At 42.6% G+C, this 24911-nt stretch overlaps 1 protein-coding gene across 1 annotated transcript in view; it reads right to left on the bottom strand.

Annotated features, from left to right (window-relative positions):
- Positions 1–24911, bottom strand: part of traf3ip1 (TNF receptor-associated factor 3 interacting protein 1) — a 151190-nt gene that overhangs the window by 112644 nt on the left and 13635 nt on the right. Inside the window, exons 2-5 of the mRNA XM_063051778.1 lie at positions 11407–11475; positions 6035–6196; positions 4288–4434; positions 3381–3815 (exon numbers count right to left, since the gene is read on the bottom strand). Of these exons, the coding sequence (XP_062907848.1) occupies positions 3381–3815; positions 4288–4434; positions 6035–6196; positions 11407–11475 (813 nt within the window). The remainder of the gene's footprint in view (positions 1–3380; positions 3816–4287; positions 4435–6034; positions 6197–11406; positions 11476–24911) is intronic.

Raw genomic sequence — 24911 nt, 5'->3', positions numbered from 1 at the left:
CATCATTCCCTCCCCCACATACTTTCTGCAGGGATCACTCCCTACTCGATTTCCTTGTCCACTCGTCCCTTCCTACTGATCTCCCTTGTGGTACTTATCCTTGCAAGCAGAACAAGTGCCACACCTGTCCCTACACCTCCTCCCCCACTACCATTCAGGGCCCCAAGGGTGAGGTGAGATGACACTTCATCTGCGAGTCTGCTGGGGTCATATACTGTATCCAGTGCTCCCGGAGTGGCCTCCTGTATAATCAGTGAGACCTGATGTAGATTGGGAGACTGCTTCACTGAGCACTTACGGGCCATCCACCAGAAAAAGTGGGATCTCCCAGTAACCACCCATTTCAATTCTACATCCCATCACAACACATCAGTCCATGGCCTCCTCTACTGCTGCTCTGAAGCCACATTCAAGTTGGAGAAGCAACAACGGATATTCCATCTAGGTAGCCTCCAAACCTGATGGCATGAACATCGATTTCTTGAACTTCTGGTAATTCCGCACCCTCCCCCCACTTCACCATTCCACATTTCTGTTTTCCTTTCTCACCTTATCTCCTTAACTACTCATCACTTCCCTTTCTTCCATGGTCTTCTATTCCCTCATATCAGAATCCCCTTTCTCTTTTATCAATCAACTTCCCAGCTCTTTACTTCACACCCTCCCCCAGTTTCACCTATCATCTTGTTCTTCCTCCCCTTCCCTTACCTTCGTACTGACTTCTCTTTCTTTCCAGTCCTGGCGAAGTGTCTCAGCCCAAAATATCGACTGTTTACTCTTTTCCGTAGATGCTGCCTGACTTGCTGTGTGCGTGCACCTGTGTGTGTGTGCGCCTGTGCGTATTGCCTTGGATTTCTAGCATCTGAACATTTTCTAGTGTTAGTGTAGATTGGAGCAGATTGTTTTTACCCCCCCCCCCCCGCTGCAAAGGTACACTTGGTAAATGGGAGCCCTTCAAAAATGAAATTTTGAGAGTACAGAGTTTGCATGTTTCTGTAAGAATAAAAGGCAAGGATAATAGTTTTAGGAAACCTTGGTTCTCAAAAATATATTGATGCCCTAGTTAAGAAAAAGGAATAGCAGGAATAAGCAGGCAGGAACAAATGAGGTACTTGGATTACAAGAAATGCAACAGAACATCAGGGCTAAAAGACACAAGATTGCTCTAGCAGACAAGGTGAAGGAGAATTCCACAGGTTTCTGCAGATATGTTAAGAGTAAAACGATAGCAAGGGACAAAATTGATTCTCTGGGAGATCAGAATGGTAATCTATGCGTGGGATTGAAAGAGATGGGGGAGGTCTTAAATAGATTTTTTTTTGCATCTGTACCTACTCAGATGGACGTAGAGTCTACAGAAGTGAGGCAATGCAGCAGTGAGCTCACAGCCGCTATACAGGTTACAGGAGGTGCTTGCTGTCTTTAGACAAATTAGGGTGAATAAACACCCATGGCCTGACAAATGTGTTCCCTCTGACCTGTGGGGAGCTAATGCTAAAATTGCAGAGGCCCTAGCAGAGATATTTAAAATATCCTTAGCAACAGGTAAGGTGCTGGAGGATTAGAGGATAGCTAATTTTGTTCCATTGTTTGAGAAAGACTCTAAGAATAAGCCAGGAAATTATAGACCGGTGAGTCTGACAATAGTAATGGGAAAATTATTGGAAGGCATTCTAAGGGACTGGATATACAAGTATTTGGATAGACAGGGACTAATTAGGGATAGTCAACATGGCTTTGTGCGAGCAGGTCATACCTAACCAATCTTAGAGCTTAGAAGAAGCTACCAGGAAAGTTGATGAAGGCAAGGCAGTGGACCTTGTCTACATGGACGTTAGCTAGGCCTTTAACAAGGTCCTGTGTGGGAGTTCAAGATGAAGTAGTAAATTGGATTAGAAATTGCCTTCGCAGCAGAAGCCAGAGAGTGGTAGCAGATGGTTGCCTCTCTGACTGGAGGCCTCTGACTAGTTGCGTGCCACAGGGATCTGTGCTGGGTCCATTGTTATGTGTCACCTATATCTACAATCTGGATGATAATGTGGTAAACTAGATCTGCAAATTTTGAGATGTCATCATAATTGGAGGCATAGTGGTCAATGAGGAAGACTATCAAAGCTTGCATCAGGATCTGAACCAGCTAGGAAAATAGTCTGGAAAAAAAAATGGCAGATGGAATTCAATGCAGACAAGTGAGAGATGTTTCACTTTGGGACGACCAACCACAGTAGGCCTTACATGGTGAGTGGTAGGGCACTGAGGAGTGCAGTAGAAGAGGGGCCTGGTAATATAGGTCCATAATTCTTTGAACGTGGCATCACAGGAAGACAGGGTTATAAAGGAAACTTTTGGCACATTGGCCTTCATAAATTAATGTAGTGAGCACAGGAGTTGGGATGTTATGTTGAAGTTGTATAAGATGTTGATGAGGTCCAATCTGGAGTATTGTGTCTAATTTTGATCACCTCCTTACAGGAAAGATTGAAAGAGTGTAGAGAAAAATTACAAGGATGTCGCTGGTACTTGAGGACCAGAGTTAGAAGGAGCTGTTTAATAGATTAGGACTTTATTCCCTCGAACAAAGCAGACTGAGGGGAGATTTGATAGAGGTATACAATATTATGAGGGGTATAGAAAGTGTAAATGCAAGCAAGCTTTTTCCACTGAGTTTGTGTTTGACTAGAACTAGAGTCATGGGTTAAGGCTGAAAGGTAAATTCTCTTCTTTTATTAAATGGAAACATGAGGGGGAACTTCTTCGCTCAGAGGGTGGTGAGAGCATGGAACAAAACGTCAGCGGAAGTGGTGGGTGTGGATTTAATTTCAACATTTAAGAGAAAGTTGGATATGTACATTGATAGGAGAGGTATGAAAAGCTATGGTCTGGGTGCAGGTCGATGGAACTAGACAGGTTACTGGTTCAGCACAGACTAGATGGGCCGAAAAGCCCGTTTCTGTACTGTATTGTTCGATAACAATGACCAACAATCCGCTAAAATTTCAAGGTCACTTTAAACTTGCTGCCAATAAACAGCAAATTTTTCAGATACTGTAATATTGAGCAGTATTTTCAAAAATCATATAATACAAAAAATATAAATGTGACAAGACTATTTCTAGATTTTTACAGTGAGCTTGCCATTTAACTTTGGAAAAAAGGCATAAAATTTACTTATCAGATGAGAGTTTCAACATAAATAAAAGACATTTGACTTGCAAGCATTGTGCAAAGACTACATTGGTTTGCTTTCTACTCTTTTCTACTCTGGAAAATATTTTTTAATGTCTCCAAAACATTTGTTTAATTTAAGTGTTACATTTTATACTGTTAAAAAAGTACTATGATAATCAACTAACTAAAACAAAGATTTTTCATTAAATTACCCGTCTCTCTGTTTTCTCCTGTTCTTTAGCTTTTTCCTTTTCCACTTCTTGGTCTCTACCACGGTCTTTTGAACGGTCATGCTCCTTGTCCTTCTCCCTTTTCTCTTTCAATTTTTCTTTGTCTCTGTTTCTCTCTCTCTCTTTATTTCGTTCTTTGTCCATTTCTCCATCACCTCTAATCTTGCCTTTGTCCGCCTTTTCTGTACCTCGACTTTTTTCTTTTTCCACTCTTTCTCCATCCCCACGATTTTTGTGGTTTTCTTGATCCCTTTCTTTTGTTCTTGCTCGGTCTCTCTCCTGTTCTTTAGCCCTTTCTCGTCTATCACTATCTTTGTTTCGATCCCTTTCTTTATCAATTTGTTTTCCACGTTCCCTTGACATTTCCTTTTCTTTACGATCTCTGCTAGAGTCTTTAATTCCATTCTCATTCTTTTCCTGGGGGGAAAAAATAGATGTATTTAGTTATAAACACCACAGCCCTGGAATGTAACACAAACAAAAAAGATAATGCAGGGATTGTTGAATGAATTGGGAGATTATTAACAATGCTAAGGGCCCTGCTTATGCAGAGCTCCTAATAAGTATCTGTAATGGATGGAAGGGAGAATTCGATGATTCTCTCAGCAGATGTTACAATCCTTTTAGGGACTTGCGGTCAGATAACTCCCATACCAGACGGTGATGCAATTGTTCAGGACACTCCCGATGGTGCTTCTGTGAAAATTGGTTAGAATGGTTGGGGGTGGGGGGGGTGGAAAGAGTTGTTTTCCAATTGTGTAATTACTTGGATAGGTACAAAGGACAACTTTGATATTTTAATAACAACTTTTTAATACTGTACACATTTCAAAATAAAGTGATCTTTATATTAAGCACCCGCTACATAAGATACTGAAGCCAAGATTACCTCTTGTTCTTTGTCTTTTTGCTTCTTACGCTCATCACTTTTTTCTCTGTTTTCTTTCCCCTGAGATCTGGAGCCAGATGGTGTTTTTGCTTTAAGATCTGTCGTTTCTCCAGCAAGGACCCTTCTCACACAATCATCACTGGAAAGCTGGATAGTGGGAAAGAAAATTGATTAATATTGTCTTTCCACCTCGCTTACATAAAACTGCTAGGGTGACTGGTTATGCAGAATTAAAAATAGGAACCTCTTCCTGCCACAGCACAGAAAGCTGAGCATAGCCAAAAGAATCAGGCCAGCCATCTGGATTTGCTCATGCTTGAATAAAATAAACTGATGACAGTCTGGCTTTTATGCTTTTCTATTACAAATAAATCCTACAAGTTGAATTCTTCATTTACAATGAACATTACATTCTCACAGCTATGGAAGGGAATCTCCCAATATTAGGAATAGCATAAATGAGAAGGATAAACCAACTATTTAATGACTGTTTGGATGGTTGCCAGCTTCCACCTTAAATTTTAGTATTTTGAAACAAAAATGGCTTTTGTTGACATGTTTCTTAGTTACTAAGTTACAGAAGCATCAGAATTAAGTGATAAAAGAAAATAACAGCAGTAATTGAAAACCTATGATAAGCACCTTCTACTTTCCAAAGTGCAAAATTTGCTGTTCATTTTGTATAACTGGGGTAGGGAGATGTTCTTGGTAAACAAAAGATCGATTAAAATAAATATTCTGGGGCAATTCAGATGATAATATTACATAGGAACAGAAAGTTGTTCAATGCCTCGAAAATGTTCCAACATTGGATCATTCTGGATCTGCAATGGTCTTGTATCACTAAAAGCTGTAACAATTATAAAAATCAGGCTCAGTCTTGAAAATTTGTCAATTAACCCAAAATTGAAAAGTAATTGTTTTCACACATCCAGATTTTAAATTACGTTTTCTCAAACTGCATTAATATACCTCAGGAAATAAGTTCCTATCCAATCATTTAATCTTCTTCCAACTGTGTAACCTTTACTGTTTGGTTGGTCCCAGCTAAGGGACTGGTTTCACTGGTCAGTGGCATTAAAAGGTGCCAACACAATGACTGACAAATGACTCTGCCAATCCAGTCACCTTCTAACCAAAAGGGAAGATGAATGCTGGCAGTTATGGAACTAACTGCTGATCAGCAGTCAGTGTTCTAGCCCCAGTGCAAACATGCTCAAACCATGCTAACAGGACATGAAAGAATATTGTTCCTTTAAATGCAGTGCCTTTTACAAAAGGGCAAGGAAGTCATTTTCCTTATTTTATATTAATCATTCAGACTCAGATGTACAGGACACGATACATATGCAGATGATATAAAACCTGAGGTGTAGTGAATTGTATGGAAGATAAAAATAGACCAATTTCAAGGTACAGACACATCTTGAATGTCACGTTTTGGATATTTGTATCAAATCAGGCCCTTCACCTGAAGTTGCCAATCCATCTGTATGTCAATAAGCATGAGGATTCAAAGTTTCATTACTTCAACGTCAAAATATAGCCAGTAGAGCTTGTGCTACTCCACTACTCTCAACCACTCATCAATAGATTGGCAAAAATCATGAAAAATTGACAGTAATGAAATGATTCAGCAAGAATGAGCTAATAAGCATCATGTACCCCACAGAAGGAAAATGCAGAAACAAACTGAATATCTACATTCATCCTATTATCCATTTTCTCTTCCCCAGAAAAGAATTACCTTGTTAAGGCAACATTTTGCAATAGCTTGCAAAAGCTCATTGGTTTTCTCTGGTTCATGACCAGCCACAACACGTGCAGGTTTCACAGACAAAGAATCGCCAGACACCATCATCACTACATCGATAGCCTTCTGTAGGAATGCAATTTTAGCGTCTTTATCCTGACAAAACAAAAGGAAAATACATAAACTGGGCAAGCCAAGATTCAACTTATAATAAATGGGCACACCAAACAAAGCGAACACATTTCCATTAAAGTAGAACTCAGAGGCTTATCATGAATATTATTTTGGAAAACAAGGCAACCAATTTGAATGTGGTCACTGCGATAAACAGTTGAGGCATTAATTGAAGAACAAGTGACAAGTGTTAGTATAGCACATGGACTTCCCTTCTTATATCCAGCAAGTACTCCCATGGAATTTTGTATCTTTAAAGTAAACAGAGGAGGCTTCATTTTACAAGAACCATAAATAATAATCCTTTTATCAGTTTAGATTGTGTGTTGAGATGCTGAAACAGATATATATTCACAACTAATTCACCGAAAAGAAAAAAAAAACTGCTGGAATAACGCTGCAAATTGACCGGCATCTGTGGAGGCAAAGGAATGGTCAACACTTTGGGTTGAGACCCTACATCAGGACTGAGTGCACAGAATGAAGATAACCAGTATATACAATGCAGAGGCACTGGTAAATGATAGGTGGAACCAAATTTCTGGGGAGTGGGGGAGGGGGGGCCAGTGGAAATGATAGACAGCTGGAACCAAATGGGAACGGTGATGGTAGATACAGATAGATGATATGTAGGACCAGATAATGGCGGGATGATGGGCAGATGGAACCAGGTGGGGAAGCAATTGGGAAGGGATAGGAAAGGCAAACCAATGGAGAACAAATCCAAGTAGATGGTATGTAGGTTTTAGGTAGTGGGGGGGCTGGTATAGTCTTGGTTAAGGATGCAGGAGGGATGGAAAGTAAGCAAAGAGACCGAGAACCAGGGTGAATTGGAGAGAATTGGAAAAGAACCCATGGAGAGTAGGCAACCTGAAAATTCAGTGTTTATACCATTGGATTGTAGGGTTTCCAGGCAGAATTATGAGGTGTTGATCTTCTAGTTTGCATTTGGCCTCACTAAAATAGCAAGAGTTGTAGACAGACAAATCAATGTGGCAATGGGAAGGGGAGTTAAAATGACGTGCAACTAGAAGCGCAAGGACAGAGAGCACACACTTTGCAAAATGGCCAGATAGTCTATGCTTGTTCTCACTGATGTAGAGGAGACCACATCTTGAGCACCAGATTGGATGTGGTATACGTGGATAGTGGTGAGAGAGAAGGAAAAGGGACAAGTACTGGCACCTTCTTCAGTTGCAGACAAAAATACCAGGGAATGGGGAGAATAGGTGGGAAGAGACAAGCAAACCAAAGAGTGACAGAGAGAATAGTTCCTGCAGAAAGGAGAAAGACAGGGAGAGGGGAAGATATGACTGATGGCGGAATCCTTTTTAGAGTTGTCTGAAATGCCACAGGATGATATGCTGTATCAGGAGGCTAGTAGGTAAAAGGCAAGGACCAAGGGAACTCCGTATCTGTTCCATCTGGGGAGATGGGAATGGGTGAGAACAGACATACAGGAAATGGAGGAAATGAATGTGAGGATTACATTTCCAACATCTGCATTCTCGTGTCTCCATTCTCTCACTGAAGAACTCACTCTTAACAAATTTGACATTGTAAAAACCCGAGGGGTAAAAGTCTGGAGTCCAGATTCCAGCCGAGAGAAAATATAGAAAGATCAAAAATACCACAATAAAGACTGAATTGGAAAAAAAGGAAAACAGTGCAATAAGGCAACTGTTACATAGCAATTACACAACAATTCAAGCGAGGAAAAATGCTTTCATATCTAGAGTTATGAGGGCCAATGGAGGGAAGGTTAAAGAAGCAACAACCTTAACTTTCAAAAGAGAGGTAATGAAATCTTGCACTTTATTGAAGCCTGGGACCTGACAAAGTAGTAAAGACAGTTAGTTTTGGAGAGAGCTTTAGCATTCCAGCCTTTTTAAAAACAGATGGGAACATGAGCTGTTTTTGGAAATCAGCAAAAAGTACAACAGATTTTTTTTAAGTGTTAATCAATTGAACTAAAAAACAATGCATCAATCATAAGAATAAAATTTTAATGTCTTTCATTAATTGATTACAGTTTTAAAATAAATGGCAGGTGAGCACAGTATGTTTGAAGTAACGCTTTAAAGGCAGATATCAAAAGGCTGAAGGAGAGAATTGTTTGGTCAAGTACACCTTATTTAAATTACTACTGCAAGGTAATAACATTCAATAAAATACAGTGAAATGTTTAGTAATATGTGAACTTGTGGGAAAGAATAGGATCTCTACAAGCTATCAGACAACTAATAGAGGAGGAAGAAAAATAGCGAATTAATTTTGAACATTAAAAAATACTTACTCTGATAGGTAAAGAGCATATTTCCTGTGGAATTTTGATTAAAATTAATGGACTAGGGTGTCCATCTGCTAGTTTTATTTTTTTAAAATAGCAATTCTGATTGGTTACAGATTAACATTTTACTGCCACCTGGAAAGTAAAGAGTAACCATTTTTTCATTTCCCCTATTGGCTATATTTATTTCAAAGTTTAAAAATAGTTGCTTCCATATATTGACCCACAGCATAAATCTGCCCACAATTCAAAACAAACTAATAATGTGAATCAAGAACAATAAGTACATTTGACTGGGATTTACATCTGTCCCTGGATTAGAAGCTGACAAAAGATGCTAATTATGAAATACAAGCATTGGCTTCCTTTACTTTATCACCAAGTTGTTCTCCTTCCCTTCTACCCCATTTAGTATCAAAATGCATTTATCCACAATCACATTCATACAAAATGATTGAGACACAAAGCTAGATTACAGACTATATTTACCACATAACCAAATTACGTTAAACACAACAATAACTATAATACAGATCAAGGCAACTGCCTTTTTTCTTTAAAAATAACAATATCCATAGCAGGATTATTATAAAGCACTGAATGGATTTTATTGCTGGTCATTCCTTTAACTTCTATAATAACATTATGACTGACGCAATAATATCACCAAGTCTCAAAGTTCCAACAGAGATGGTTTATAACATACAAAGCATAGTTAGTACTTAAGTTATTTTATTTTTGTTAAGGATAGCAAGTAACCTATCCCTCAACATCAAGACGAGAATTGGTTGTTGACTTCAGAAGGAGTAGCAGACCGCACGACCCCATTTACATCGGTGGTGCGCAAGTGGAACAGGTCAAAAGCTTTAAGTTCCTCAGGGTCAATATCACAAATGACCTGACTTGGTCCAACCAAGCACAGTCCACTGCCAAGAAGGCCCACCAGTGCCTTTACTTCCTGAGAAAGCTAAAGAAATTTGGCCTGTCCCCTAAAACCCTCACTAATTTTTATAGATGCACCGTAGAAAGCATTCTTCTACGGCGCATCACAACCTGGTATGGAAGTTGTCCTGTCCAAGACCGGAAGAAGCTGCAGAAGATTGTGAACACAGCCCAGCACATCACACAAACCAATCTTCCATCTGTGGACTGACTTTACACCGCACGCTGTCGGAGCAGTGCTGCCAGGATAATCAAGGACACGACCCACCCAGCCAACAGACTTTTTGTCCCTCTTCCCTCCGGGAGAAGGCTCAGGAGCTTGAAGACTCATACGGCCAGATTTGGGAACAGCTTCTTTCCAACTGTGATACTGCTGAACGGATCCTGACCTGCCTCTCGGTCTTTTTTTTGCACCATCTTACTTTCCCTTTTCTATTTATGATTTATAATTTAAATTTTTAATCTTTACTATGGATCTGTACTCCAGGGAGCACGAAGTGCGGAATGAAATATCGCTGTGATGATTGTATGCTCTAGTATCAATTGTTTGGCGACAATAAAGTAAAGTAAAGTAACATGTTGCAATGGCTGACTGTCAAAGACTTAAATTATCAAGTATATGTAACAGGATAGATTGATACAGCCGAAAAACCACATGTTCATAGTTTGTTAAAGATAGTATAACAGAATCGTAAATGGCACAGAAGGAAGCCATGCATCCCATAGAGTTCATGCCAACTTCTAAATACAGTAATAGTGGGTCCCAATACCCCACTTCCCCCCAACCTTACAATTCTTTTCCCCCCTTAAGCACCTTTTGAAAACTCTAAATGACTTCACTTCCAGTACAGATACTGCTGAGTAAAACAATGCATTTCCATACATCTCTTTGCATCTTTTATTTTTTCAAGAAATTGACCAATAAGGGCAGTTTCTCTTTATTCTTCTAACACCTCCTACACACTTTCGCTCAAAACTTCTTTGATTCAAAGAATAAGCCTCGCTTCTGCTGTCTAATCTTGTTGCTGAAATGCAGTCAGTGCAACCATGAAAACATTCCAGCAATTTTTTTTGGCATTTTCTCCAGGACCTTTTCAGGCTTTTTAAAAGTATGGTGACCAGAACTGAACAGAATACTCTCGTCACCAATCCAGAACTTGATAAATTTTAAATGGAATAGAATTCACACGTGTTAAAGTTGGTTTCATAAATTCCCATGTTCTGATGAATGGCTCATCATTCCCAGGCCAACGCATTCATCATGACCAGCAGTACCCAAACTGAGCACAAATGGCAACTCAAATCTTTATATTTCATAATGGCTGACAGCCCATTAACAATCTGCTAAAAATATTTACAGCTTGTAGCCTGTCTACAAGCTTGAAATGATCTGCCTACTTGGATTCTCATACAGCTTTGTTTCTTTATAGCTCCTAATTTTACACTATTTAAAAATACCCCAATATTATTTCTTAAGTTAAGTAAAGAACTAGAGATCTTCTCACAAGTTTTATTCACTGTTTTAATCAGTCTCTGCTCCAATTTAAACCACATACTACCTCTTCCAATTTAGTATTATCTAGAAATGTGGAATGAAAAAGATTGGGAATGCATATCCAAACCTATCTGGGATGATAATTTGAGACAGTACACATCTCTGGAGAATATATTTTGCCACATACTGTGTTAATCTAAGTGCATACCTTTTACTTTCACAGTCTCCAATCACCCAACTAATATCCAAACCTAGTTCAAATGCAACTCTTTCCATTCTCATATTTAAATTTTGTACGGAACCCAGATTGAGAAGAAACATTACAATTTCATGCCCTTTCTTCTTTCCACTGAGCTCCTCATTGGGTTATAAAAGTAGCATATTAACACTCAGATCAATTGTAGTTATAGATAAGATTTACAGCTCATTTTATAAAATCTCTTCAATATAAAATTCCCGACTTACCTTAACATTATCAGATTTCATCTCAAAGTCTGTATACAGGCCTTTCAAGAACCCAGTGATCCTTATAACCTACAGACAGAGAGGGAGAGTAACAAAGATGTATTTATTTGATGATGGGAGGGAACGTCGACTCAGACCATGAGAGGCCTGTGTCAGGCATTTTCATGCCTTACAAGGCGCAGATTGGAAGTCTGTGTGGGGCGCCACTCCTCGCACAGACACTAGAGCAAGGTGTGGTGAAGTGCCTTGCTCAAGGACACAAACACGCTGCCACAGCTGAGGTTCGAACTAGCAACCTTGAGATCACTAGACCACTTGGCCCACGTGCCTACGTTATTTGATGATAACTAGCAGTAATAGCTCATCCAACTTGGAAACCAACCTAATCATCCTTCAAAATGGTTGCCATCACTTCCTTCCTAAAAAAGAAACTCAATCTTTTGAATCCTCGCAAACCATTAAAATTCTTCCCAAAGTTTTAAATGCATTGTCAGTTCTCCAATTTTTAGGTACTTATTACAAACAGCCTACTTCTCAAAAAAAAAAGCATATTCCCTGGCTGGGAACACAATGCATTGTGCTAGGAAACCTGTCTACAGTGAATTTGATGAACTCTTCCCTAAAGATTTCTACATCACCTATGTTGGAAGCTCTCCATACTTCCTGAATGATTCTCTGTCCAGCAGTACAGCCACTGATGGAGGACCAACCGAATACTTCTTACAAAAATTCCTTTCCGGTATTCTTTATTATAACAAAACTATTTCCTGATTTTTGTAGACAGAATTATTTCTAATCACTATACTAATATCTTTTATTAGAGCCATTCATCCTCTGTTGGCAGAAAGGTACGGTTCTGTGAGTAAAACAATATATAGATAGGGGAAGTTCATGTTAATTCTTCCTATTTAGGCACTAGTCCCCAGATGTTAGATGAAAGGCTGCAAATGGCATTGTCTTGTGTGAAACTAATACCCCAGGTCAATGTTAAGTCTTAGTACATCCAGAGGGCAGTTCAAAGTTAGCCACACTGCAGTGGAACAGGAATTCTATATGCTGTATGCTATATATATATATTCAATTTACTCTCAATGCTATCAAAGTGGTTAGGAGTACAAGGGAAGAAAAATACTTGTATCCTCTTATTCTGCCCTGAAAGGAAAGAACATCATTTGAGAACACCAAAAGACAATTTCCATAATTCACCGTTAGTTATGCATAAATCATGCAATGATAATTCCCTGCCCATTTTTCAAAATCAAAGGATATAGTTGAAATGAAAAGCTAGTTGCATATCAAAGCTATTCACACAAGCTTAAAAACCTACACCGACACAAAGGGGTTCATTAAAACTGGAGTATAGGCTAGTAAAACTAATGTAATCTGCATTTCAAGGATCAGAGTTAGATGCATAACAACCATTTGTACAACTTTAATTCAGTATAGAAGGAATCAATTACAAGTGCTAATGTTCATACGTGATAACATTAAGAAATTGACAACCAAATGAACTGCGATGAGCTCAATGGAATGGATTTCTAACAGGTATTTTACAAAAAAAAATCCTACTAAGGTTTATAGTTAAGCTCAAAGCTATGACTTTCACAACAAATTCTTGAAAAAGAATAAAATACTCATTTTATTAAAAAAAACAAAAAGATACTATTTTAAGAAGAGGAGTGGACTGGAAGAATAGTACAGAGTACCAAGTGCTAAGCAAGATGCCTTTGGACTCAGTAGTGGTCCCAAAGCTCTTCCCAAAATGGATACCAATCTTGACGATTTCAACAGAATTACTGAGGCTGTTTTCTATTTTGAACTCCACCAAAATAAGAGAATCAAAATCCAAAAGAAAGATAACTAACTGACACATACTGAGCTTTCTAGGCAATGATTAAAGGCAGAAGTAGCAGAAAATTACACAAAAGCTACTGTCAACCTGCCATTTCCCGAATAGCCCTACATGAATACGTAAACAACTGTAATTCTGATTTAACTTAATATGTTTTCTATGATATGACTTTTTGAGCTTGCTGGTTGCTTTCCCTGTTTATTTGCATTACTTTGAGATACCTTCCATGTTTGGTATAACAAACTGATCAAAACTGAAAATTTCTTGAACAGTCATTAATAATTTGTTAAACCTTTAACAAATCCAGTGGCTAAACAAAAAGCTGTGTCAGCATAGTGTTCTCCCAAGTGTGGAAAACAGATAATTATTGCCATATGAAATAAGGTCCATGTAAGTAATGGAACAACATGAATCAGATCAGGTTTATCATCAATAACTTGCACTCAGTGGCCATTTTATTAGGTTCACGCTAATGAAAAATATTTAATCAGCCAATTGTGTGGCACTACCTCAATGCATAAAGGATTGCAGACATGGTCAAGATATTCAGTTGCTGTTCAGACCAAACATCAGAATGGGCAAGAAATGAGATCTAAGTGACATGGACTGCAGAATGATGTTGGTGCCAGACGGGTGGTTTGATTGTCTCAGAAACTGCTGATCTCCAGGAGAAATAGAAGTAGAAGTAGGCCATTTGACTCATCAGGTCTGATGCCCATTTAATCATGGCTGATCCTTTTTCCCCTCCTCAGCCTCACTCCCAGTTTTTCTCCCCGTAACCTTAAATACACCCAATGACCTGGCCTCCACAGCTGCCTGCAGTAACAAGTACCACAAATTCACCACCCTCTGGCTAAAGAAATTTCTCCACAGCTTTGTTTTAGATTGACGCTCCCCTCCATCCTGAGACTGTTCTCTCTTGTCCTAGATTCCCCCACCATGGAAAACATCCTTTCCACATCTACTCTGTCTAGGCCTTTCGACATTCAAAAGGTTTCAATGACATGCCCCTCATTCTTCTAAATTTTAGCAAATACAGACCCAGAGCTATCAAACGTTCCTCGTATGATAACCCTTTTGCTCCCAGAATCATCTTTGTGGACCTCCTCTGAACCCTCTCCAATGCCAGCACATCTTTTCTTAGATGAGGAGACAAAAACTGTTCACAATACTCAAGGTGAGGCCTTACCAATGCCTTATAAAGCCTCAGCATCACATCCCTGTTCTTATAGTCTAGACCTCTCGAAATGAATGCTAACATTGCATTTGCCTTCCTCACCACCAACTCTACCTGCAAGTTAACCTTTAAGGTGTTCTGCACAAGGACTCCCAAGCCCCTTTGCAACTCAGATTTTTGGATTTTCTCCCCATTTACAGGCATCCCACCTCTCCCGGAAGTTCCGGGAGTCTCCCGCATATTAATATTGGCTCCCTGATGCCCGCAAATTATATACAATGTCCCGGAAATTGATTTTTTTGAGAGCGAGCGTGAGAGAACGTGCAAGAAAGAGCGAGACAGCAAACGCAAGAGCAAGAAAGCAAGCGCGAGACAGCAAGCTCGAGAGCGAGAGAGACAGCAAGAAAGCAAGCACGAGTAAGAGCGACCACGAGAGAGAGAGAGCACGATAGCAAGAAAGCAAGCACGAGAGAGCGAGCGCGAGTGAGCGACCACGAGAGAGTGAGAGAGCGAGAGAAAGAAAGCAAGCGCGAGAGAGCGAGCACAAGTGAGAACGACCACGAATGAGAGAGCGCGCGCACGAGAGAGAGAGCGAGAGCAAGAGCGAGAATGTTCCAAAAAAAGAAAATATGAAACGTACATCACCCCAGACTACACTAAAGTGTACTCCTGCCTAATAGGGGTCAAAAATAATGACAGTGTTGCTCGCTGCACTGTTTGCAACAGTGACTTTTCTATTGCCCATGGTGGGTTCAGACTGTAAAAGACATGTTGAGGTGAGTTTAACAGGTGTCTTTCGTTTATTAGCATAGCTAATGTTATTTAAACTAGCTGGCTAGCTGCTAAGGAGCTACTCTATTGCAGACATCTCACCTCTCCCGGAAGTCTCCCACAAATTGATGATGCTACCTCCCTGAAATGAGTTTTCGCAGGGTGGGATGTCTGCATTTAGAAAATAATCTGCACATTTGTTGATACTACTAAAGTGCATGACCATGCATTTTCCAACATTGTACTTCATTTGCCACTCTTGCCCATTCTCCTAATCTGTCTAAATTCTTCTGCAGCCTACCAGTTTCCTCAAAACTACCTGCCCCTCCGCCAATCTTCGTATCATCTGCAAACTTGGCAACAAAGCCATCTATTCCATCATCTAAATCATTGATAAACAACATAAAAAGATGCAGTCCCAACTCCGACCCCTGCGGAACACCACTAGTCACTGGCAGCCAACCAGAAAAGAATTCTTTTATTTCCACTCACTGCCTCCTACCAATCAGCCAATGCTCTAACCATGCCAGTAACTTTCCTGTAATACCATTGGCTCTTAACTTGGTACACAGCCTCATGCATGGCACCTTGTCAAAGGCTTTCTGAAAGTCCAAATATACAACATCCACTGCATCCCCTTTATCTATCCTACGTGTAAACTCTTCAAAGAATTCCAACAAGTTCGTCAGGCAGAATTTTCCCTGAAGGAAACCATGTTGATTTTGTCCCATCTTATCCTGTGTCACCAAGTACTCTCCAACCTCATTCTCAACAATTGATTCCAACATCTTCCCAACCATTAAGGTCAAGCTAACTGGTCTATAATTCCCTTTCTGCTGCCTTCTGCCTTTACCTTAAAGAGTGGAGTGACAATTGCAATTTTCCAATCCTCTGGCACCAGGCCAGAGTCCAATGACTTTTCAAAGATCATTACTAATGCCTCCACAATCTCTACCGTTACCCCTTTCAGAACCCTAGCGTGCAGATCATTTTGTCTGGGTGATTTATGTATCCTTAGGTCTTTCAGCTTTTTGAGCACCTTCTCCCTTGTAATAGTAACTACACCCACTCTCACCACCATTCAGAGCCCCAGACAGTCCTTCCAGGTGAGGCGACACTTCATCTGTGAGTCGGTTGGTGTGATATACTGCGTCCGGTACTCCCGGTACAGCCTTCTATATATTGGTGAGACCCGTTGCAGACTGGGAGACCGCTTCGCTGAACACCTGCGCACTGTCTGCCAGAGAAAGCAGGCTCTTCCAGTGGAACATTTTAATTCCACGTCCCATTCCCACTCTGATACAGGTGTCCCCTGCTTTTCGAACGTTCGCTTTACGACACCTCGCTGTTACAAAAGACCTACATTAGTTACCTGTTTTCGCTAACAGAAGGTGTTTTCACTGTTACGAAAAAAGGCAGCGCGCGCCCCGAGCAGCCAAGCTCCTCCTCCGGAACTGCATTCTAGCCAGCATTGCTTAAACACATGTCTGTGAGCATCTATGCTTATGTCAATTTATTTTGAGCACCCATTAGCAAGATGAGTTCTAAGGTATCGGAAAAGCCTAAAAGAGCTCATAAGGATGTTACACTTAAACGTAAAACTAGACATAATTAAGCATTTCGATCGTGGTGAATGAAGTAAGGACAAAGTGAGTTTGGCTTGTGGAAGTTGATGAAGATGATGTTGAAGAGGTTTTGGCATCCCATGACCAAGAACTGATAGATGAAGAGCTGATGCAGTTGGAAGAGGAAAGGATAACAATCGAAACCAAATGCAGTAGCGAGTGGACCGAAAGTGAAGTCGTGCAGGAACTGAATGTGAAGCAACTGCGTGAGATTTCCGCTGAAATGATTGCAGAAAAGTACGACTTTAATTTTGAAAGGGTACGTAGGTTTAGGGCATATTTGCAGGATGGTTTGAGTGCTTACAAAGAACTGTACAATAGAAAAATGCGCAAGACTAAGCAGTCAAGCATACTGTCGTTTTTCAAGCCTTGCACATCAGCCACAGCAGACAACGAACCTCAACCTTCGATATCAAGGCAGGCAGACATAGAAGAAGATGACCTGCCTGCCCTGATGGAAACAGACAATGATGAGGTGATACTCAAGTGTCCCACCACCCCAACCTTCGAGCCGCGGACCAATACATTGCCACGAAGAATGCAGCGGTAGCCAGAATGCACCCAGCACATCTTTAAGGAAAAAAGTCGAAATAAACAAGCTAATTAATTAGGTGACGCCCGGCACGTAAATGTTGGCCCAGATCAGAGGCGATTGCCGATTGCGTCGCCTCTGATCTGGGCCGACATTTACGTGCCAAGCGGCACCTAATTAATTAGCTTATTTATTTCGGCTTTTTTCTTAAAGATGTGCTGGATGCGTCCCGGCTACCACTGCACCATTGCATTCTTCGCGGATCAGTATCAGTCGGCGGCCTGGAGGTTGGGGGCCACTGCACCACCCCAACCTCTGACAACTCAGCCTAACACACCATCAACGGTGTGCTCACACTGTCTTCCGGATTCCAGTAAGTGATACTACACTGTACATACATCATTTCTACTTTATAGGCTGTGTATTTTTATGTGTTATTTGGTATGATTTGGCAGCTTCATAGCTTAAAGGTTACTGGAGAGAGTGTTTCTGCCGAGAGCACTTGCGCTGTGTTTCTGCCAACAGCTCTTGCGTGAGATTTTCACTACAGTGGACAATGCGGCAATGGTTGCAGAAAAGTATTTCTACTTTATATAGGCTGTGTACTTATCATATCATTCCTGCTTTTACTATATATTACTGTTATTTTAGGTCTTATGTGTTATTTGGCATGATTTGGTAGGTTATTTTTTGGGTCTGTGAACACTCACAAATTTTTCCCATATAAATAAATGGTAATTGCTTCTTCACTTTACGACATTCCAGCCTACGAACCATTTCATAGGAACGCTCTACCTTTGGATAGCGGGGGAAACATGTATGTCCCGTCCCATGACCCTCTCCCTCCTCCAGCCTTGCATCTCTTTTGCCAATCAATTTTCCAGCTCTTGGCTCCATCCCTCCCCCTCCTGTCTTCTCCTATCATTTCCAATCTCCCCTTCCCCCTCCCACTTTCAAATCTCTTACTATCTCTTCTTTCAATTAGTCCTGACGAAGGGTCTCGGCCCAAAACGTCGACTGTGCTTCTTCCTATGAATGTTGTCTGGCCTGCTGCATTCCACCAGCATTTTGCGTGTGTTGCTTGAATTTCCAGCATCTGCAAATTTCCTCGTGTTATCATTTTCAGGAACCTCCTTTTAACCCTCTCCAGTTTCAAAACATTCTTTCTAAGATAAGAGGACATAACTACACACAAAACTCCAAGTGAGGGCTCACCAAGTCGCAACATTACATCCTTGCTTTTATATTCTACTCCTCTTGAAATGAATGCTAACATTGCAGTTGCCTTCCTCACCACAACTCAACCTGCAAATTAACCTTTAGTGAATCCTGCACAAGGACTCCCAACCCCTTTGCCTATCACTTTTTTGTATTTTCTTCCCCTTTAGAAAGTAGTCAACCCTTTCATTTCTTCTATCAAAGTGCATGATCATACACTTCATGACACCATACTCCATCTGCCATTTCTTTGCTCATTCTCCCAATGTCTAAGCTCTTCTGTGGCCTCCCTATTTCCTAAAAACTACCTGCCCCTTCACCCATCTTCATATCATCTGCAAACTTGCAACACAGCCATCAATTCCATCATCCAAATCAATGACATATAACATAAAAAGAATCAGCCCCAATATAGATCCCTGTGGAACACCACTAGTCACCGCCAGCCAACCAGAAGAGGCTCCCTTTATTTCCATTCTTTGCTTTCTGCCAATCAGCCACTGCTTTATCTATGCGAGAATCTTTTCTGTAATCCCATGGGCTCATAGCTGGTTAAGCAGTCTCACGTGTCAAAGGCCTTCTGAAAATCCAGGTACACAACATCAACTGATTCTCCTTCATCCATCCTATCTGTTATTTCTTCAGAGAATTCCAACAGATTTGTCAAGCAAGATTTTCCTTTGAGGAAACCATGCTGACTATGCCCTACTTTGTCATGTGTCTTCAAATATCCCAAAACCACATAATTAACAATTGACTCCAGCATCTTCCCAACCACAGAAGTCAGACTAACTGGCCTACAATTTCCTTTCTTCTCTCTCCCTTCAAGAGTAGAGTAACATTTGCAATTTTCCAGTCTTCTGGAACCATTCCAGAATCTAGGGATTCTTGAAACAACATTCCTAATGCCTCCACAATCTCTTCAGCCACCTCTTTCAAAAGCCTAGGGTGTACACTATCTGGTCAGGTGACTCATCTGCCTTCAGAGCTTTCAGTTTCCCAAGAACCTTCTCTCTAGTTATGGTAATTTCACATACTTTATGATTCCTGACATCTGGAATTTCCACCATACTGCTAGTGTCTTCCACAGTGAAGACTGATGCAAAATACTTAGCTAATTCATCCATCATTTTGTTTTCCACCATTACTACCTCTCCAGCATTGTTTTGCAGCTGTCCAATATCCATTCTCCTTTATTTTATGTATCTGAAGAAACTCTTGGCATCCTCTTTAGGATTGGCCAATTTTCATATTCCAGCTTCACCTTTTTAAATTACTTTTTTCATTCCTTTGTGCTGGTATTTAAAAGCTTCCCAGTCCCATAATTTCCCACTAATTTTAGTTCTATTATATGCCCTCTTTGGCTTTTACATTGGCTTTGACTTCCCTTGTTAGTTATGGTTGTGGCATCTTGCCTTTAGAATACTTCCTCCTCTTTGGGATTTATATATGCTGTGCCTTCCAAATTGCTTCCAGAAATTCCAGCCCTTGCTCCTCTGCTGTCATCCCCTCCAGTGTTCTTTTCCAATCAATTCTGGCTAAATCCTTTCTCTGTCATACGGTGGTGGCTGGGAACAGACCCAAGTGCAAGACACAGACACTGAAGTACTAGGGACAGGACTAGGATACAGGGCGATGGCAAGGACATGGACCGGAAAACCAGGAACCTGGAACAGGACTTGACAAGAGAGCTAGGAGCCCGGGCTTGGACTCCGAGCCAGAGACTGGATAAGGACCCAGTACCTGGGTCTTGTCTCTAGCTCGGACCCCAGAACCCGGCAAGGACGAGGCTTGGCAGGCAGGCAGGCAGGCAGGACGAGGCTGGAGTCTTCAGGCTTGAGGCTAGAGGCGAGACTTGGCAGGAGGCAGGAGGCTAGAGTCTTCAGGCTTGAGGCAAGGCTTGGCAGGAGGCAGGATGAACTCCAAGCTAGAGACTGGACAAGGACCCAGTACCTGGGTCTTGCCCCTGGCTCGGACCCCAGAACTAGGCAAGGACGAGGCTTGGCAGGCAGGCAGGACGAGGCTGGAGTCTTCAGGCTTGAGGCTAGAGGCTTGGCAAGAGGCTAGAGGCTAGAGACTTGGCTTGGCTTGCTAGAGGCTAGAGACTAGAGACTTGGCTTGGCTTGGCAAGAGGCTAGAGGCTTGGCAAGAGGCTAGAGGCTAGAGACTTGGCTTGGCAAGAGGCTAAAGGCTAGAGGCTAGAGACTAGAGACTAGGCTTGGCTTGGCAAGAGGCTAGAGGCTAGAGTCTTCAGGCTTGAGGCTAGGCAGGAGGCTGGAGTCTTCAGGCTTGAGGCTAGAGGCTACAGACGGCTTGGCAAGAGGCTAGAGATTTGGCTTGGCTTGGCAAGAGGCTAGAGATTTGGCTTGGCTTGGCAAGAGGCTAGAGATTTGGCTTGGCTAGAGGCTAGAGACTTGGCTTGGCTAGAGGCTAGAGGCTAGAGACTTGGCTTGGCTTGGCTAGAGGCTAGAGGCTAGAGACTTGGCTTGGCTTGGCTAGAGGCTAGAGGCTAGAGACTTGGCTTGGCTTGGCTAGAGGCTAGAGACTTGGCTTGGCTTGGATAGAGGCTTGGCTTGGCAAGAGGCTAGAGGCTAGAGACTTGGCTTGGCTTGGCAAGAGGCTAGAGGCTTGGCAAGAGGCTAGAGGCTAGAGACTTGGCTTGGCAAGAGGCTAAAGGCTAGAGGCTAGAGACTAGAGACTAGGCTTGGCAAGAGGCTAGAGGCTAGAGTCTTCAGGCTTGAGGCTAGGCAGGAGGCTGGAGTCTTCAGGCTTGAGGCTAGAGGCTACAGACGGCTTGGCAAGAGGCTAGAGATTTGGCTTGGCTAGAGGCTAGAGACTTGGCTTGGCAAGAGGCTAGAGGCTAGAGACTTGGCTTGGCTTGGCAAGAGGCTAGAGGCTAGAGACGGCTTGGCAAGAGGCTAGAGGCTAGAGACTTGGCTTGGCTTGGCAAGAGGCTAGAGGCTAGAGACTTGGCTTGGCTTGGATAGAGGCTAGAGACTTGGCTTGGCTTGGCTTGGATAGAGGCTTGGCTTGGCAAGAGGCTAGAGGCTAGAGGCTAGAGACGAGAGACTAGAGACTTGGCTTGGCAAGAGGCTAGAGGCTAGAGGCTTGGCAAGAGGCTAGAGGCTAGAGACTTGGCTTGGCAAGAGGCTAAAGGCTAGAGGCTAGAGACTAGAGACTAGGCTTGGCTTGGCAAGAGGCTAGAGGCTAGAGGCTTGGCTTGGCTAGAGGCTAGAGACTTGGCTTGGCTTGGCAAGAGGCTAGAGGCTAGAGTCTTCAGGCTTGAGGCTAGGCAGGAGGCTGGAGTCTTCAGGCTTGAGGCTAGAGGCTACAGACTTGGCTTGGCAAGAGGCTAGAGATTTGGCTTGGCTTGGCAAGAGGCTAGAGACTTGGCTTGGCAAGAGGGTAGAGACTTGGCTTGGCTAGTCAAGAGGCTAGAGGCTACAGACTTGGCTTGGCTAGAGGCTAGAGGCTTGGCTTGGCAAGAGGCTAGAGGCTGGAGTCTTCAGGCTTGAGGCTAGGCAGGAGGCTGGAGTCTTCAGGCTTGAGGCTAGGCAGGAGGCTGGAGTCTTCAGGCTTGAGGCTGGAGTCTTCAGGCTTGAGGCTAGGCAGGAGGCTGGAGTCTTCAGGCTTGAGGCTAGGCAGGAGGCTGGAGTCTTCAGGCTTGAGGCTGGAGTCTTCAGGCTTGAGGCTAGGCAGGAGGCTGGAGTCTCTTCAGGCTTGAGGCTAGGCAGGAGACTGGAGTCTTCAGGCTTGAGGCTAGGCAGGAGGCTGGAGTCTTCAGGCTTGAGGCTAGGCAGGAGGCTGGAGTCTTCAGGCTTGAGGCTAGGCAGGAGGCTGGAGTCTTCAGGCTTGAGGCTAGGAAGGAGGCTGGAGTCTTCAGGCTTGAGGCTAGGCAGGAGGCTGGAGTCTTCAGGCTTGAGGCTAGGCAGGAGGCTGGAGTCTTCAGGCTTGAGGCTAGGCAGGAGGCTGGAGTCTTCAGGCTTGAGGCTAGGCAGGAGGCTGGAGTCTTCAGGCTTGAGGCTAGGCAGGAGGCTGGAGTCTTCAGGCTTGAGGCTAGGCAAGAGGCTGGAGTCTTCAGGCTTGAGGCTAGGCAAGAGGCTGGAGTCTTCAGGCTTGAGGCTAGGCAGGAGGCTGGAGTCTTCAGGCTTGAGGCTAGGCAGGAGGCTGGAGTCTCTTCAGGCTTGAGGCTAGGCAGGAGGCTGGAGTCTCTTCAGGCTTGAGGCTAGGCAGGAGGCTGGAGTCTTCAGGCCTGAGGCTAGGCAGGAGGCTGGAGTCTGCAGGCGAGGCTAGAGGCAGGAGGCTCGAGGCAGGAGGCTGGAGATTTGAGGCGAGGCGAGGCTGGAGACTGGAGACTTGTGGCGAGGCAAGGCTGGAGGCTTCAGGCTTGAGGCTAGGCAGGCTCCACCTCCTCATCCACCTGAAATTCTGAAATCCAAAAAGCTCCGAAAACCGAAGTTTTTTCTCCAACAGCTGACGTCATTCAGGAGTGACGTGGCAGCACTAGCAGAGGCTGCCAGAGGTCAGTTGTGGCTCAGCGCTCGTACTGGTTACACATGCATTTGCTGTTCGCCGATATTTTGTGTTCACTGTTGACTTCGTGTTTAATTTCACTGTGAAAATGTCAAAAAAGAGCTGCAGATACCCCTGTGGGTAACAACGAGAAAAAGAGAAGGAAGCATCTATCATTGACAATAACGCAGTGGAATAATTGCAGAAGCTTAATCGTGGTGTGTCCGTGTGGCATCTGACTGAAGAAAATAGTGTCAGAACTACCACTGTATATGATTTAAATAAACAGAAAGAAAAGTTACTGAAGTTTTATAGTGACAGTGACGTTCTATATTTATTATTAGGGGTGCATGGGGTGTCATGTCAGGGAGGGGTAGCACCTCTGGTGGGGGAACATGTCGCGTTCTTTTCAAGGCGGTTAATCCACCTTTGGTCCCCACCTGGCACTCAGCTCTCACCTGTGGCTCCCCGTAGCTGTTTGCATACGACAACGGCCGCACCCCAGGCAACGGCTTCGACAAGCCAGCTAAACCAGGTGAGGGTAGACGACCCGTGTCAAACCCTCGGTGAGATAGGGAGTTGTCTATCCCAGCATGTGAAGACAGACTCCAGCGGATTGAGCGGACAAGACCAATGGAAGGTCCAACGGTCAAGAAGGCAGTTTCTGCAAGCGTTGTGGAATGTGTAGAGCACGACAAGACACAGAAGACGTCCTGGTGATCCACTGCGCCTAGTCCCAACTCCAGCCATCTCGACTCTTGTCTTGCCACTGGATCCAGATGGGAATTGGGAAGAGAGAGTGAGGCTGACGCTGTGCAACTCTCCCTCACTTAAATTCAAATCACGTGCTAGCCTCGACACCACCATCATCATAATGGTGTCGAGGTCTTCATCGACGATGACGATGAACGAACATTTATTCCAATAAGTCATTTACCATGTGTTTGATTCGGTTCATTTGAAGCTGTATATTTTTATGTTTTATTGAATGTTTTTGTTGGAAATAAAAATTTTTCCTGTCATTATTCCCTAAATAATACAGTATAACAACTATTTTCATAGTATTAGGTATTATAAGTAATCTAGAGATGATTTAAAGTATACAGGAGGATGTGCGTAGGTTTGGTGCGCCGCTGGGTCCTAAAGTCCACCGCACTGAAACAGATTAAATAAGGGACTTGAGCATACGTGTTTTTTTTGGTATCGGCGGGGGGGGGGGGTCTGAAATCCCAAAACTTCTGACTTCCAAAATGCAACTGGCCCCAAGGATTTCAGATAAGGGATTGTGGACCTTTATTACTTCATATAAAATAATTTGCTTTTCTATGAGATATTAATTAGCGCATAACTTCTAATATTCTGCAAATCAAATTCTTTGAGCTAAATCATGGGATTGTGTATCCTGAATGCATCTGTGTCTTCTTAGAGAATGTGTGCAGCAGACACTAGTCTCCAAACCTCTACCTCTGGACCAAGACCTCAGCCTATGAAGACTCTTTGGTAGATGATGTGCAATGGCCACTGAATGACCAAAGAATTAAGGTACAGGTATCTTCCACTCCTCAGAACTGGAACAGAAGCTAGTCACCCTCTATCCTACCCAAAAGGACATGTATTCTGCTAACCACGAGACAAGTAGATAGCAATAGAAGCTTTCAAAGTAAGATGTCTAACAGCAATTTCTGGGTGAGATTGTATAAAAGCTGCACAGTTGCAGAGACTGCACTGCGGATCTACAAATGAAAACATAAATTTCATCTGTCTTATTTTAAGGAAATAGAGCTGTATGCATTTTCTCCATTAAATAGCCATCCAGGC

The sequence above is a fragment of the Mobula hypostoma genome, chromosome 6, assembly GCF_963921235.1.
Source record: "Mobula hypostoma chromosome 6, sMobHyp1.1, whole genome shotgun sequence".
Taxonomy (NCBI): domain Eukaryota; kingdom Metazoa; phylum Chordata; class Chondrichthyes; order Myliobatiformes; family Myliobatidae; genus Mobula; species Mobula hypostoma.
The sequence above is the reverse complement of the archived record's forward strand: the minus strand, read 5'-3'. Positions and strand labels throughout refer to the sequence as shown.